Source organism: Xyrauchen texanus, chromosome 23 (assembly GCF_025860055.1).
Source record: "Xyrauchen texanus isolate HMW12.3.18 chromosome 23, RBS_HiC_50CHRs, whole genome shotgun sequence".
Lineage (NCBI taxonomy): Eukaryota > Metazoa > Chordata > Actinopteri > Cypriniformes > Catostomidae > Xyrauchen > Xyrauchen texanus.
This window is the reverse complement of record NC_068298.1, coordinates 38,001,593-38,018,528: the sequence shown is the minus strand read 5'-3', so window position 1 is coordinate 38,018,528 and position 16,936 is coordinate 38,001,593. Positions and strand designations below refer to the sequence as shown.

General features: G+C 37.6%; 1 protein-coding gene across 1 annotated transcript in view; it reads left to right on the top strand.

Moving 5' to 3' along the window:
- The first annotated feature begins 597 nt into the window (after nucleotides 1-597).
- LOC127663070 (lipid droplet-regulating VLDL assembly factor AUP1-like) overlaps nucleotides 598-16,936 on the top strand; it is a 26,224-nt gene continuing 9,885 nt past the window's right edge. Inside the window, exons 1-6 of the mRNA XM_052154484.1 lie at nucleotides 598-776; nucleotides 1,410-1,547; nucleotides 5,455-5,605; nucleotides 9,905-10,095; nucleotides 13,421-13,493; nucleotides 16,076-16,149. Of these exons, the coding sequence (XP_052010444.1) occupies nucleotides 736-776; nucleotides 1,410-1,547; nucleotides 5,455-5,605; nucleotides 9,905-10,095; nucleotides 13,421-13,493; nucleotides 16,076-16,149 (668 nt within the window). The 5' untranslated portion in view covers nucleotides 598-735. The remainder of the gene's footprint in view (nucleotides 777-1,409; nucleotides 1,548-5,454; nucleotides 5,606-9,904; nucleotides 10,096-13,420; nucleotides 13,494-16,075; nucleotides 16,150-16,936) is intronic.

The following is a 16,936-nucleotide window of genomic DNA, read 5'->3' as shown; positions in this document are numbered from 1 at the left end:
ATTAAGCCCTTGAGAGGGACAAGAGCAACCAGAGATGGCAATGCGACAGAGAGAGAGATTTAGAGGGTAGCTGCCTGACACCTGTGTGTGTGTTTGTGTCTTTTTGTTCAGTTTATTATTAAACTATTGTTTATATTGTAAAGCCTGTTCTCGCTGGTTCTCTTTTCCATTAATCCATTTACAGTTACCTAGTGTTGCAGACTGCCTGTTTACATTGAAGAGAAGCGATGACTGAGGCAAGTCTCTCAGGAGCATGCATAAACGTTACATCCTTTGGATTTTCCAGCCAAAAGCGACTCGCCCCCTTCACATGAAAATCAGTCTACAGGCTTTAATAGGGAAACTAGGAAGTCCAGGAAGGGCTAATTTTTTAAGTTGCGTTATAAGCCGTTCACACATTTGCAAAAAAAGTCGAATATTACAGGAAAATTGTTACATATTGCACCATTATAAAACTATTCCAAACAAGGACGCGCAAAGATTCTCTCTAAAGACCAATCAAATGCGCCGCTGTGAAACACGTGACCCAACACGGAAAAAGCTTGAGAGTGGTTCATCTCCATCTTCTCGTGAGCTTCTGTGTTCGTCATCCAGAAACATCAACAGAGTCTCAACATGGCGAGTAATAGCGCAGGCTAAGAGCGGGGTTAGCGTCTTTCCCCTTCACCCCTTCTGTTAAAGCCTGAGGAATAGTGTGCAGCAGCCCTCGAAAAATTCTCAAAAAGAGTTTGAATAATGGAAATGCGAGGGATTGATCAGATGTTCGACTTCCAGCGGTAAATGACACATTTAAAGACTCGATTGAGTTTCACTGCTAACACCATTAGCCATAGCATGTTCATACACCGAACCCTCAAATTATAACCTTATAAAGACCGTTAAACACTAAAACATGAGCTACATATACAACAGTAAACATGAACAGTTTCTGATTAATTTCACACCAATGCAATGTAACTTAATAAGCTAGATTTACCATTAAGAGCTCACGAGACAGTTAATACAGTATCATATGAATTATAAAAGAGCTTAACACTGTAAAATACTACTAAGTCTGGCTATATCAAGTAAACCCATTAAAACGTGTGTTCTGTATTAACACAACTGGCCTCATGTTGGTGATTTTCTCAATATTATGAGTTGGTATGTGTGTGCCAGTCTGTATTGGATTTGGCCTGTTGCATTCAAACATATTAGATCTTTATAGAAATCATAGTTCTAGATTATATAAAATGATTATAGGCCGGCACTAGTGAGCCTGTTTAGAGTTGAGTGAATAGGCATTTGTACTTCCATAGATGATACACATTTAGTCTCCTGTGTGCTCGGATCTGTTGGTCTCTGGCGGACGGCTGCTCACAGAAATAGATCCTGAAGCTGGTTTCTATTCCTGTTGTCTGTTTTCACAGGCTACCAAATGATGGCTTCATCTTGCTGCTGTTGTTGCTGTACACCCCTGTCGGCCTCTGTTTGATGCTATTACGAATATTTATTGGTGTCCACGTGTTCCTAGTGAGTTGTGCACTCCCTGACAGTGTTGTAAGAAGGTAAGTGCCACATTGGTATATAAACACTGGCAAATCTGATTTTTTTTCCCTTAGATCCCTTAGATATTTTTTACAAGATTGTTCATGTGACTTTTTAAATGTAATGCGTAACAGATACTGGTCTCTTAATAGCCAAGTCTGCTAAATAGACCTGCCTTCTAATAACAAACCCGGGCAGGTTCATCCCTATTGCATGTATATTACATGTTAACTGAATTATAATAAATATGTAAGGGATAATATACTGTCTGCCAGTTGTTATCACAAAATAAACTCTGACATAGTGATCAGAATTCCGATGCGAAGCGGAGGGGTCTTGTATCACCTTGAAGGGGTTTATTTTGCAATAACAACTGGCTGACTGCACATTATCCTGCTTATTACACAGCTACTAAATTAATAAATAAAAACATGGACGATTTATATTGATTTGGATTTAAATGAATTATTATGTTGGTGTTTATTTTGTGAAATTGTCCATCTGACTCCTCATTATCCAGCATTTTACAAGGCTACTTTCCAAATAAACAAATAAATGGACATTGAACATTGATTTACGTTGAAATTATATAATTATGTTAGAAATAATAAATAGCTAAACAGCTGAAATCCACCTGCAGTTTACGTCAGAGTTCTTTTGGTGTATATTTTGTATTAAATGACCATCTGACCACTCTTTATACAGTATAGTTTATAAAAAGACTAGTTGCCAAATGTATAAATAAATGCACATGAAACATTGATTTGAAATTATTTTATGAGCTTACTTGTTGAGATCACACGGTATTCTGAGAATCAGGAAATATGACTCGCAGTAAACGGGTTAGCGGTCTGATATGTCTTAGAGGCTGTTTACACAACAACGTTTTCAACTAAATACGGAAAACTTTTTATGCGTTTTGGCTGTTCTTTTACACAACAGTGGCGTTTTGGGGCCTGAAAACGAAACATTTTTGCTGTTATCGTCTCCGTGTAAACATAAAAAAATTTGAATTTGTGTAAACGATACGGTTATGCACACGTGTATTACGTGTTCAGTCTATAGGCATGCACATGAGACATTCTAAACAACGCAAGACATTAAAAACTACAAAGGCGGACTACAGGACTGTGTTTGTGAGTCTCGCTTCTGAGACCGTCAATCTGCGCATCTTATCAGGTGGCTCGTTGTGCATGACACTGCAGAGACTCACAGCATGTGGAAGCTCATGCTACTCTCTGTGATCCACGCGCAACTCACCACACGCCCCATTGAGAGCGAGAACCCCTAATCACGACCACAAGGAGGTTACCCCATGTGACTCTACCCTCCCTAGCAACCGGGCCAATTTGGTTGGTTAGGAGACCTGGCTGGAGTCACTCAGCACACCCTGGATTCGAACTCTCGACTCCAGAGGTAGTAGTTTACGCCACTATGTTGCCTATTACAATTTTAATAGAGCTGAAGTAGTGATATGATATTTATTATGAATCTATTTCTGCCTAAAGTACAGTGATTTAGATCTCGAACCGGCCTGCGAGTAAAAACGCACTTGCCCCGTATCCACCTACAGAGTCATACAGGTGCATTAGCAGAGGTTGTGACTCCGCCTGTCTATTTGACGCTGCATATCCAGATACTTCAGATGCATTGAGCGACTTTAGTTCAGAATAAGATGAACCGCAGCACAAATGTGTACCAGCTCATATAACGGAGAACTGGTATGCTAATATATATCAGATATCTAGATAAACGTTTTTATGCAAAGACGAACACGAACGTGACGATTGATTTGAAGTATGACTGATAAACGCCCCCCATTTGTGACCTAACACCCCCCTTTCTTCTAATTTGTTCTCAGCACCCCCTGGCATCCTTTGAAAGCTCCTGTTGAGAACCCCTGCTATAAATGAACATAATTTTCTTTTGCATATATAGTATAGTGTGTGAAAGTACAACATAACAACAAGCACTATCGATCCGCCGGTCTTCTTATTTCATCCCAAACTACATTTACTTCAGTGATCGCAAGGAGAGCATGAAGGAACATTCATGAGACATCTCATCTTTACCAGAGAAGCAGTATGTTATGTACTGTGTTTAAATAGTGTGTTATGATTTGACTTGATTTCAAATGCAAAAAAATTTGTCCAAATGTCCGAAATATCCCACGATCCACAATGTGAAGTTTAGTGAACTTTAATAGGTATTATTATTAACAGTGATTTATTATCAGTAATTAAACATACACCTAAATATATTACAATACACTGAACTAAGAATATTTCATTTTAATTATAAAAAATACCAGTACATGTATTTCTTATGTGTATTCATTTAAATTATATTTCAACAGCAGGCTACATGCACATATTATTTGGAGTCCTCCACATGGATTTTAAGGTATCAACGTATTAACGTAAATTTCCACGACAATTGATTATGAAAATGTCTGAAAATTTACATCCCTAATCTGCACTTTTTTAATGTTTTTGAGGCATTGATATTAGAGGTCGACCGATATATTGGATTTACCAACTATCGGCCAATATTGGGGCCGATAGTTGCGTTTTTCGGCTTTCAGAAAAAATCAAGTCCATTTCCAATAGTTATTGTTTGGTTTATTTTCTCCGTGGCCGGCTCTGAAAGGTTCTACAGTCTGAATTGCTTGTTTCTACAGTATAACTGCGCCCTCTAGAGGTTAAATAAAAACAATCACTGACTCCACATTGAGTTTGTTGTGCAATGTGACTAGGCTATTTATAGAGACAGATGCTTCAAAAGCTGGATTAAAAGCTTTGACAGAGAAAAGCCAAGGTATGAACTATGTGTACAATATTTTTTAATTTTCAATGGTACAATAAATCAGTTAAGACAAAGAAAGGTGGTTTGATGATTAATTTGTTTATAACTAACCGCTGCACTGGAGAATGTCATTGCCGACAAGGTGGAGAGGACACTAACATAAGCTGTTTGGAAACTGATGACCTTTTCTCTTAATATGCAGTTTTGAATAAAATAAAAATGTGCAGATCCATTTAAAAAAAAAAATTTACAGGGTTGTGGGGCGTCCAGTTGAAGTGGTTTTGTTTCGAAGTGAATGTATAAGCAGCATTAAATCAATCATCAATGCCAACCTTTTGCTGCCTGAGTTTTTCCTTTTGCTGGGCAAAACCCACTATCCGTCGACCTCTGATTGATAAATTAATATTTGCCAACATTTATGTAGAAGCCTAATTTGTGTGCTTTCCAGTTGACCGTCAGTTGGCCTTCCGTTTAATGTATTCTTGTGTAATAGCTTTGAGAAACCACAAGGGGGTGATATAATGTTTAATGTACTTAATACTAAGCTATCGTAACATCTTTCACTCCTACATTTGTGCAGCTGGTGTTTCACATAGTATTTAGTTGTGGTTAATGTTATGGCGGATAAACACATGTGAGAACAGATATGACAAATGGCAGGGATGTGCAGCAAGGGCAGTAAATGGGTACAACCTACAATTTATTATTAGGCTATTAATTTGTTAAGATGTAAAATCTGACCTGACACCTCTAGCTCATGCACAAACAAGCAGGCTATTACAGCTCCATCTAGTGGTATTTCAGTATATGACACTGAATACAGGTAAGGCTTTGCAGTCGTTTTAAGGGTTCAGTGTAGCAACAAGTAGGCCTATTTACAGTATATCTAAATAAAGGGCCTCTGCCATACTTTAGGAAATACTCCACCTACTCATTGTTCATTAATACTGTTTTACACGTTATAATAATAGTAATTTTTTCTAATTAAAATGTTACTAATATTTTTCTACAATACTAATTTCAAGCAATTAAGCATATGCCTTGAGATCAAAAAGTTCTCGAGATCATGAGAATCACTGGGAATGATGACAGTGGCTGTGTTTTCTGTCTGTGTTGTTTCAGGTTCATAGTGAGAATGATGTGCTCCGTGCTGGGCCTTCACGTCAGGCAGAACAGCCTGCGTTTATGGGACAAAAGCACCCGACTGTACGTCTGCAATCATGTTACACACTTCGACCACAATATTATTAACCTTCTGACCTCCTGTAACACGGTGAGCTAGTGTGTATGTGTGCATATGTGTCAGTGTCTGTGTCAGCATGATGTCATCTCTTTCTCTCCTCTGCTCTGCCCTTGAACTATATGTCTTTCAGTTTGTTGGTTTACTCAGTTGTTACACACACAATGAGGTCTGCTTCTCCTTTCACAACTGAGTGGACTTAACACTGGGCCACAGGCCAGCGATTCAAGGTTTTATTCTGTGTGTTTGCTCACTTCAAACCATTCACTTTGTTTGGATGCAGGAGTGTCTTGTATTCATCTCTTACCTTTAGGGCATGCTTTTCTGAGTGATATAATGTATCTGCATGTGTTGTAGAGGAGTTAGTTGCATTATCCTAGTTCAGATCACTAAACAGATACTTCATTGATCCTCGGGAAATGTGGTGTATTACCGGGCACACTGTACTGTGCTTGAATCGTGGAGGTGAGGATTTAAATATTAGAGGTCGACCAGTAGTGGATTTCGCCAACATGAAACCATCTATCAGCTGATTAATCAACAGACGTGCCGGTGTAGACATGGTGTAAAAATGTATGTCCTCAAATGTTGGACATACAAAATGTTTTGGCGGTCCAAAATGCACATTTAGGGTGCATCAAAATAATCCACACGACTCCAAGCGACAAATAAAGTTGTTCTGAAACCAAACAGTACTTATAAACTTTTTAACTACAAATGTTCGCTACCGTATATCTCTGTGACGCACGCTCGTGAGAGTGATGACGTAAGCTTGTTAGTAAGGTCATGCGGAGGAGGAGGAGGCAGGAAGCGTTTCATTGTTTACAAGAGAAACTTGCACAGACCAAGCGCCGTTCACAAACCAAAACAATTTCAAAACAATATAAAATAATAATAAAAACCATTTCCAAATAGTAAAAAAACATTACTGCAGTAAATAACCATCCTTTGTTGAGTTTATATGACCTGTTTTCAAAACTATGCATTATCATTAACGCAACTGATGCTAAATTTTGTAAGATTAATGATTTAATTGAATTTTGATGACAAAATTAGTTTTTAAATACCTCTTAAATAAAGCAATAATTTTTGCCCAATCATAAGGGGTGCTCTGCCCCCTATTAGTGTTTTTTTCTAAGGTCACCTTATTACCACAATGCACTTCATCATTCGTTTCATAAGATTCACCCATGTACAATAAACAAAGAAAAATAATTAAAATAATTCAAGAGAATATCAAAATGAAAATAGGAAAAAGAGGAAAATAGAATCAGCCATCCATCAAGTTATCAAATATAAAAAGAAAACATTTTGGGTTTAATGTCCAGCAAATATGAACTGCATTATGACATACTGTGTACAGTATCATTCCTAATACCCTCCTAATGCCCACCTCTAATGAATTCTATTTATTCAATAAATGAATTTACACATCCACAAAATGCACAACATATTTTAAACTCCTGAGACACAAGTGTGACTGTTATGTGCAGTTTCCTTTTTTATTTGTTATAATTAGCACCTAATAAACAATGTAGAGCAAATCATTTTCCTAAAAACAGATGTCCTTATATGGGGACAGCGGGACTAAGTTGTGAAATGTAAAATAATACGAAGTTATAGAAAGTCAGATGTTTTTAAATGTTTCCAGGAGTGTTGGTTATTCATGTTTTTAAGATGTTACATTTACAGACGTTTCTGTAAAGCTGCATTATTGGGAGAAGCACAAATAAAAAACTATACAAATAAAAATTATTTGATTTTACTTTTGTTACAATATTCTTTGTTTTTTGTTTTTCTTACTTTTCCTACAAAATCTCAATCTTCTCTCTTTGCACTGTCAAATAAACAAGTGATAGCCAGTGCTGAAGCATATTACTGATCAAAAATTAGCATAATTAATTATGATTCAAAGTAATGTTCAGCATTGTCCAATCACTGCCAACCATGTCAAATAAACAAGTGATAGCCAGTGCTGAAGCGTTTTACCAATCAGATACCAATCAAACATTTATAAATTAACTAAATTAATTCTGATTCTAAGTAATGACCAGAATCATCCAATCACTGCCAAACATGTTAAAATAAAATGTAGCTTCATACATTTTAAATCTATGTATTGATTATCTTTGTCCCATGTCTGCCAAACATGTTGAGTGATCCAAACATCATCTGCAGCCTGAAACTGAACATTTGGTCGGATGTTAGGAGTGAGTGTATAGGATACACCCTTGCTCCCTATTAAGTGAATGACTATACCTCCACTGTGTTATCTGTCTGCACTGGTCTCAGAACAGTTCAAAATGCACATAATTTTTTTCCTTACTCCATATAAAGCCTCTTAAAGGATTTTTTTTTTCTCAATATGATAATGACACAAAGAATACAAGATTGCAAACTGAAATAATCCCAGATGCAGTTAATTGTGCTTCTCAGCCCAATAACCAGGACAATTGGTAAAAATTGGTACTTAGCACAGGGCTTTTAATTATAAACAAGCCCAAAATGCACATGGGACTACTATTTTGAAATGTCTGTCTTTTCCCAATTGTGAAACCGCTAACCCGAGCTCCTGAGTTCAAAAGAGCTCTTGTTGGGTGATTCTTTATAATGACCCATTTCAAAAGAGTCATTTGTTCATGAATCGGACATTGTGGCTTACATTGTGTTTGTTGTTGCGTGCAGCCAGCGAGCTCATGTCATCAACAGAAAGGGTGAAAAGAGGCGCAAGACACATTGGTGCTCTAAATATGTATTCAATAACTCACAAGATATCTGACGAAACCACATATGAAAGCACAAATCCCGACTGTCGCCAATGGCGATTAGATTTTAAATGATTGTTGTTGCAATCATTTCTTTTTGGTTGCATTTGCAACTATTTTAGTCACAGTCTGGAGCCCTTTATGCACATTGTACGCAAACATAAACAACAATCATAAAAGTAAAAAAAAAAGTGCATATATAATAATTGTAACAAAATTAAGACATTAGCAGTACAGATTTCTGTTTATTTTGCCTTTCAGCTCACCACTTGTACTTATTACTCAATTTAAAAAAATCTGAATATCCACATTTTCAGAGGGCAATTCGTGGACAATTACAGCATGTGCTTGTTTATATAAAGCCGGCACTACAGAATTGCTGAAATGGGTTCTTGTTGGAACGTTAAGCAGATGCTTAAATCCTGTGTTCTCGACGTCTAAGTATGGTTGCATATCTGCAGCAATAAAGGCTCCTATGGCGTTCGTTATAGCTTTAGGTTCTGTGCGGTCCCGTGTTGCTCCGCAGTCTTTATTAATTTTAGTTCTACGCTGTTTGTGTTGTTCGTTATATGTTGTTTAAATATTGGTTTCACTCATGCCAATATATGTGATCTTTCGTGTGACAGCACGTACCCTACCAAACGCCCTGTATCCATTTGTTTTGGCACGGACCACTGTACTGACAGCCCAGAGTGTTCTGAACTAGTATCAGTTGCTTTAAATGAAATGAAATTACTTAGTGAAGACAAAATGCAATGACCGTGCAGAAGAACGTGGGGTCATACAAGGATAAGGCATGTATTGCTCACATTGTTTTTAAAATTTTGTGCAGATTTACAACACTAAATAGAATAAATTTCTATTCAGACACAGAGAAAGTCCAAGAGCTGAGAAGAGTATCCACTTTAGCTGCAGTAGTAAAAGAATAATCGTGCGTTCACCTTATTCGCGCGAGTTAAAATTTTCAACTCAAGCTAAAAATCTGCACAAATCTGCAAAAATCTGCATGACGCATTGTTGCGACAGCCTATCAGCATTGAGATTGTCCAGATGTCACTGACGTGCTGACGTAGTAGCAGAAGAAATCTGGAAAAATGAATGAAAACATTATTGTAGCGGTGTGTGGGCACCCAGAATTGTATGACACAACATCATACATGTACAGAGACCGGATGAAAAAACACATTGCTTGGAGGAAAGTGAGCGAGGACATTGTACTACCTGGTAAGTTCTGAAAAGATGTGCTTCTGCTTGATTCCAGCTATTGGTTGTACTTTAATATGAACCAAGTTGTAGAAGCCCCTCCTCCTGTCCTTTTCCGGAAGAGAAGGGGGGATACTAACGTGAACGCGAGTTTAAACACACATTTATAATCCAGCGGTCAAACTCACGTTAGCAATTTGAGGCAAACCGTTTCTTCGCATTGTATGTGACCGCACCATAAGAAACTACTAATTCGTATATATCCCTTTAAATTTACATTTTCAATCCATTACCATGCTTAAACTAGCAACATGTTACAGCTGATCTCCACATGATCTTACAGTGTTCCCTTGTCTCTGTTTAGCCTCTACTGGAGGGCCCCGCTGGGTTCTTGTGCTGGGCGAGGGGTTATATGGAGCTGGGTCAGGATGTAGGGAGCAGGTTGGAGCTGACAGAGATCCTCCGCAGGTACTGCTCGTCTCCCGGTGCTTTACCCCTCCTGCTCTTTCCAGAGGAGGACACCACCAACGGCCGTGCTGGCCTCCTAAAGTTCAGGTATTTTAACATCATGCTTGTTTTAAAAAAAAATATATTATTATTTTTTTATTATTTCGCCATTCAATTTTTAAGTTGTGCTTGGATGGTAAACATACACACCAACATATCTGAATTTGTAATTTTACAGGTTGCAAAATTGTGATATGCTGTATATTCTGTCTGGCTGTCTAGGCTGAAATACAGCTAGAAATGTAGGGGCTCGATGAAGTGTTTGGACTCCTCATTGGAAATGTCACTGAATTTGATTTGTTACATTTATTTCAAAGAAAGATAGCACGAGCACACTTTTTAAGTAAAAAATTTCACTGAAACAAGTTGATTAGATTTTAAATGATAAAACAAAAGATATATGGTTGAAAATAAAGGTGGACAGTATTTGGACACTTTCTGATTATCAAACGAGGAACATGTCTTTAGTTCATGTGCTGAACTTCACATGTGGTTACTCTGCCAGGACACCTGTGTGAACTTGAGGTGAAACGGACTTCCACTAAAAGTCAATGTGACACCAGCTGGTTAAAAGTAATTGTAATAAATTAGTTTGGATTTAGTTCTGATAAAACTTCGGTTTCCAAATACTTTTGAGGACACTCTATGTGACAGTTCAGTACCTGAAAGAAAAAGCATACATTTAGCCAAGAGTGAATCTCTGTTTAAGGTGTAAATATACAGAATACTGTCTGTGATGTATTTGATATTAAACTTTACTACAATGTACTTAGACAGTCAAGTGCCTGTTATAAATAATGTTTGGTAATTAAGGTTTCCTTTAAATGCAGATCTGCTCTGGGAAGGTTGCAAGATCCTTTCTAAGCTTCCTGAAATTGTCTAAGATGTGATCAGGCATTGTTGCAATCTTCATGTTTGGCCTCTACTGCTTGTAAATTGGTTGAAACTTGAGTTCAACTTTTGTCATCATTAGCTTTAACCCTTTTTTGTCCTTGTTCATATTGTGCTACCACTCTTCATGTTTCCGGACATTCTTCTTGTAACACCTGTTTTCCAATACACGTAACAACACATGTTTTGTTTGTCACACCTCTGAACTAATTTCTTGCATAGTGATATGACATGACAATGATTTGATATGTTATGATATGACAATTTCATATGATATATGATATTATAATTATATGACAATTTCAGAACAATGACAAGTATAGCCTGTAGGTGGCCTCTGCTGGTTCTTTTAAGTGAACAATTTACTGAACCCAGGTCATTTAGTTGATCATTTTCGATTCAAAATGAACCAAGAACTGTTACTGTGTTAAGGCCTAAACATACTTTACGCAAGTACGCGAACGCAGACGTGAGAGCTTGGCCAACGCATAGCCTACACGTGGTCCTGCTGTACATACTTTACGTGCGCTCTTGCATTGCTCTGGTAGCTACAAACCTCATACCACAAGGGGGTGATATAGATTTTTATGTTCCACAAAGTATGTGATGTTGAAGGACGAGCGGAAGACAAGGGGGAAGGTTGTGGCTGTGGTGGTGGTTGCTTCTGGGCATCAGACTGTTGTTGGGTTTCTGGCTGTAGACGAGTCTGTAGTTGAGGCACAGAGGGAGGGAGGAAGTGGGCAGGGGTATTGGATGGTGTCTGACTTCTCTGACTATTTTCCTGACCTGTCTCCATCTGCTAGAGCCATGAAGGCAAACATCACAGATTTAAGGTGGATTAGTAATGAAGGCACAGTGATAAATTTTTAAGTTTCTACCTAAAATACACTGACTTTCATCATTAGATATGTCTGCTTTATAATTCTTCTTGTTGCTTTTAAAACAATAATAAAACATTCTTATGATAAGTCACATTTAAACAACATTACCAAATCACGAAAATTTGACACTGTGGTGTGGTGTTTTATGAAGTCAAAAAGCCATCCCAACATGCCCAAAATAACTGGATATCCTTAGCTAGTTGCGCCATCTCCACTGCGTACACCTTTCCATTTCTTCCTGCCTCGGACAAATCGATCCCACAGTTGTTTCCATTTTTCTTCACAGTGTCATTATCATAATTTAAGGAAGCTGCAATTTCTAGCCAAACATTTTCAGTTGCTGTTATGTTCAGTTGTTTTATTCGAATGGAGAGAGGATGAGGAGTCATATATATGTTTGTATAATCTAACATGTTCGGCAAGACTCTCCTCAAAGTGCTGCTCCGCCATGACAGTTGTTGACTGAAAAAAGAAAATCCGCTCTAGCGTCCCTTGCGGCAACACAGGGAATGTAGCACGTACTTGTGTTGGGTTATGAATTGAGCGCTGACACATTTCAATGTGCAATGATGCAGGGAATCCAGCTTGCGTAGCAAGGTGCATCTGCGTTTGCGTACTTGTGTGAAGTATGTTTGGGCCCTTATGTGTACTTAACAGACTTAAAGTAATAGTTCACTCACAATTGATAATTTTCAGGTCAGGTCATTTGTATCTGTATAGCTCTTTTCACAGCAAATACCTTTAGCCGCAAATTTCCATAATCTTCATTGTGTGTTTTGATGAAAAACGTGATTGTAGATTAAGCCATAAAATATTGTTTGTCTTTAGGACCCCAATGAGCCAAAGGTGACAGTGGCAAGGAACACAAAACTCAATAATTCTCTCATCATTTACTCACATTCATGACTTTTTCTATGGAACACATATGAAGATTTTTGAAGGATATATAAATATAATCAATATGACACAAGCGATACGATAGTTTTGTGATGAGAACAGACCAAAATGTAACTCCTTTTTCACTAAAAATGTTGACATCTGCTGTCTGCTTGGCACATTCTTGAGAGAAGCTTGTTCACTCCCAGGGCTCCAGACTGCGACTAAAATGGTCGCATAAAAATTAATGATTGCGACAATAATTTAAAATCTAGTCGACACATGATGTCCGATGAGTGAACAAATTACTCTTTTAAACTGGTCTTATTAATGAATCGACTGAAAAGATCGGAGCTCAGGTTAGCAGTTTGAATCAGCAAATCAGCTGTCAGTGAGTTCACAACTGGGAGTGCAGACATTTCAAAATAAGAGTCCTATGTGTATTTCAGGCTTCTTTATAATTAAAAGCAGGGACTAAAAACAAAATGTATTTCATTTCGGTTCGTTCTGAGCAGAAACAGTATTTTGTTTTTTTCCGGTCCTGACTATGAAGACATTTATAATGAAAGGAAATGAATGTCTGAATACTACATATATATGAAGATTTCCCCCATCCGGGAAAATTCTGTCTCTAATGTGTCCATAGAGGGTTGTGATTCATTCGAAAAATCATTGTTTGTGATTTTCAATCATATTCATAATTGTATCCTGGTCTCTCTTCTCAGCTCTTGGACTTTCTCAGTGTCTGACTCCATCCAGCCTGTGGCATTGCTGGTCAAGAGGCCTTTCATAGCTGTGGTAAATACATTTAAACCCTTTTCGGTAATCTACACTTGCTGAATAATCGTGTGCATGACTCCTGCGGTTGCAAGGTCTTACTCATATTGGAGACACTTAATATATAATCTTTGCCTCTTTTGATCAGACTGTGTATTCATATGCATCTAACCCTTACTGGACCTATAATTACAAGTCACTTTGACATGTAACCAACCAAGCATTTAAAGGTGAAAACACAATAATCAGTCAGCAGAATTTGTGTCAAGAGTTTCCAGATCCTTTTTCATCCTTGATTTCCCATTTACGCACACAAGAGAGCCTTTGTGTGGCTCATTAGGAGGATATTTATAGCAGCACTGATAATAAGTGACTCTCAGTGCAATAGGAGGTGGCACTGTCAAAGTTCTGCCGATCGGCACTTGGTGACCTCTGGGTCCTCGCTCCCATTACAGCATTGCAATTTCGTTTGTCTTTTGGTGAACATTTGAGTATGCACATTTCAAGTCAGAAGTTTACTTGCACCTTAGCCAAATACATTTAAACTCAGTTTTTCTCAATTCATGACATTTAATCATAGAAAACATTCCTTGTTTTAGGTCAGTTAGGATCACTATTTTAAGAATATGAAGTGTCAGAATAGTAGAGAGAATTATTTATTTCATCACATTCCCAGTGGGTCAGAAGTTTACATACACTTTGTTAGTATTTCGTAGCACTGCCTTTAAATTGTCAAACATTTTCCACAATCTTCTCACAATAAGTTGCTGGAATTTTGGCCCATTCCTCCAGACAGAACTGGTGTAACTGAGGTTTGTTGGCCTCCTTGCTCGCACACACTTTTTCAGTTCTGCCCACTAATTTTCTATTGGATTGAGGTCAGTGCTTTGTGATGGCCACTCCAATACCTTGACTTTGTTGTCCTTAAGCCATTTTGGCACAACTTAGAAGTATGCTTGGTGTCATTGTCCATTTGGAAGATCCATTTGCGACCAAGCTTTAAATTTCTGGCTGATGTTTTGAGATGTTGCTCAATATATCCAGATAATTTTCATTCCTCATGATTCCATCTATTTTGTGAAATGCATCAGTCTCTCCTGCAGCAAAACACCCCCACAACATGATGCTGCCACCCCCATGATTCACGGTTGGGATGGTGTTTTTCGGCTTGCAAGCCTCACCATTTTTCCTCCAAACATAACGATGGTCATTATAGCCAAACAGTTACATTTTTGTTTAATCAGACCAGAGGAAGTTTCTCCAAAAAGTAAGATCTTTGTCCACATGTGCATTTGCAAACTGTTGTCTGGCTTTTTTATGGTGGTTTTGGAGCAGTGGCGGCTTCCTTGCTGAGCAGCCTTTCAGGTCATGTCGATATAGGACTTGTTTTACTGTGGATATAGATACTTGTCTACCCGTTTCCCCCAGCATCTTCACAAGGTCCTTTGCTGTTGTTCTGGGATTGATTTGCACTTTTGTACAAAACTATGTTAATCTCTAGGAGACAGAATGCATCTCCTTCCTGAGCGGTATGATGGCTGCATGGTCCCATGGTGTTTATACTTGCATACTATTGATTGTACAGATGAACGTGGTACCTTCAGGTGTTTGGAAACTGCTCCCAAGGATGAACCAGACTTGTGAAGGTCTACGATTTTTTTTGCTGAGGTCTGATTATTTTTTATTTTCCCATGATGTAAATTAAAGAGGCACTGAGTTGAATTGACTCCAATTAGAAGCTAAATTAGGTTTGACATCATTTTCGGGAATTTTACAAGCTACTTAATGGCACTGCTAACTTAGTGCATGTAAACGTCTGACCCACTGGAATTGTGATATAGTCTATTCAAAGTTAAGCAATCTGTCTGTAAACAATTGTTGGAAACATTACTTGTGTCATGCACAAAGTAGATGTCCTAAACGACTTGCAAAAACTATAGTTTGCTAATATGAAATCTGTGGAGTGGTTAAAAATGAGTTTAAATGACTTCAATCTAAGTTTATGTAAACTTCTGACTTTAACTGTATATGATCCATTCCCCCAGATAGAATAAAGTATATCGAGCACATTGTGTTGTATTGACAGGACTTACACTGACAATCAACTTCAGCATTCTTGCAATCTAGTCACATTCCACACTTTCTTAGTGTTTTATTTTTTACCTGGAGTATACTTATACATTTTAGGGAGCTGTCTTTGCAGGTAGCATTTACGGCATCATATTGAACAAGCCATGTTGGCCACTCTAGTTTTCATAAATGGTCTTGCTGACTGGGGAGAGAGCTTTGCGTTGTCAAAGTTAGAGTACGTCTACATAGTTGATCTCTAAACTCTGAATTCAAAAGAGCAAGACAAATCCTGTTTTTAATTTAATGCCCACTTATAAATACTTTACTGATACTTCAATCTTTTCTGATGCTGTGCTTCCATTAGCATTAGCAAATGACCTGCAAAAAGTAATTGTCATAGACATAGTATAACATGTAACTCATGTTAGCTGCCTTGGTAAGAATCGTTAAGTGCCTGAACTTCAATATAAATATATTGTGTTCTAGTAAACAAGAAGAACACGATGTATAAGGTATTTCTCTTTTCTTTTCAGAATACCCCAGAGTCTTCATGGCTGGCAGAACTGTTGTGGGCCTTTTTTGTACCATTTACAGTGTACCATGTAAGGTACTACATATTACAGTCTCTCCTTTTTTAAATGTACAATACGCTATTGCTGCTATCAACAGGCCAGTACTGGTAATACGACACTAAGGAAGCTTCTTAGTATTCAATAGCATCATATGTACCAAAGTTACTAGAGCGACTTTCTGGGTCAGTCCATCTGAAGTGGTCCAATACATGTAAATTGTTTGCTTGACCATTTTTTTGTATTTTTTTTTTTGTACCTTTATGTATTTGTATTGCAAAAAACACACTAGATTTTCCACGTCAAATTTTGGTTATACAGATGTTTACGGAAACCTCAATATCTCTGCTCAGGATGGTCCTAGCTCCTTGCAACAAAAACTGATCTCTTGAGCACATTACAAGGTACTTGTGGTGTACATATCTAAACAGTTTAGACTGAGCCTTAGAACTTCAGTCCTAATGTAATGATACAGTTCTTTTTTGTACTGCATACGGATTTAAAGAAATATGATTTTATTACATAAATGAGAATCTAATGAAATTCATCTTTGATAGTCATGTATAATACAAACAAACCCAAAAGTCCTGATATATTACAGTAATGAAAATGTGGATAATTGTCCTGAAAGTAATGTCACAATGAAAACAAAAAGTTAATAATCTTAATGGTTTTTAAAAGAGGTTTCCTTTCCTTTGTGTATAGTTTAGAATATTGCCTTAAAGGCCAAAGTATACTTCGGTTGTCCACTGAACAGAACATGCAAAGTGTGCATGATGCAAATTTCGTCATCTGCGCGTACTGTCTGTGAAGTCACCAAGATTC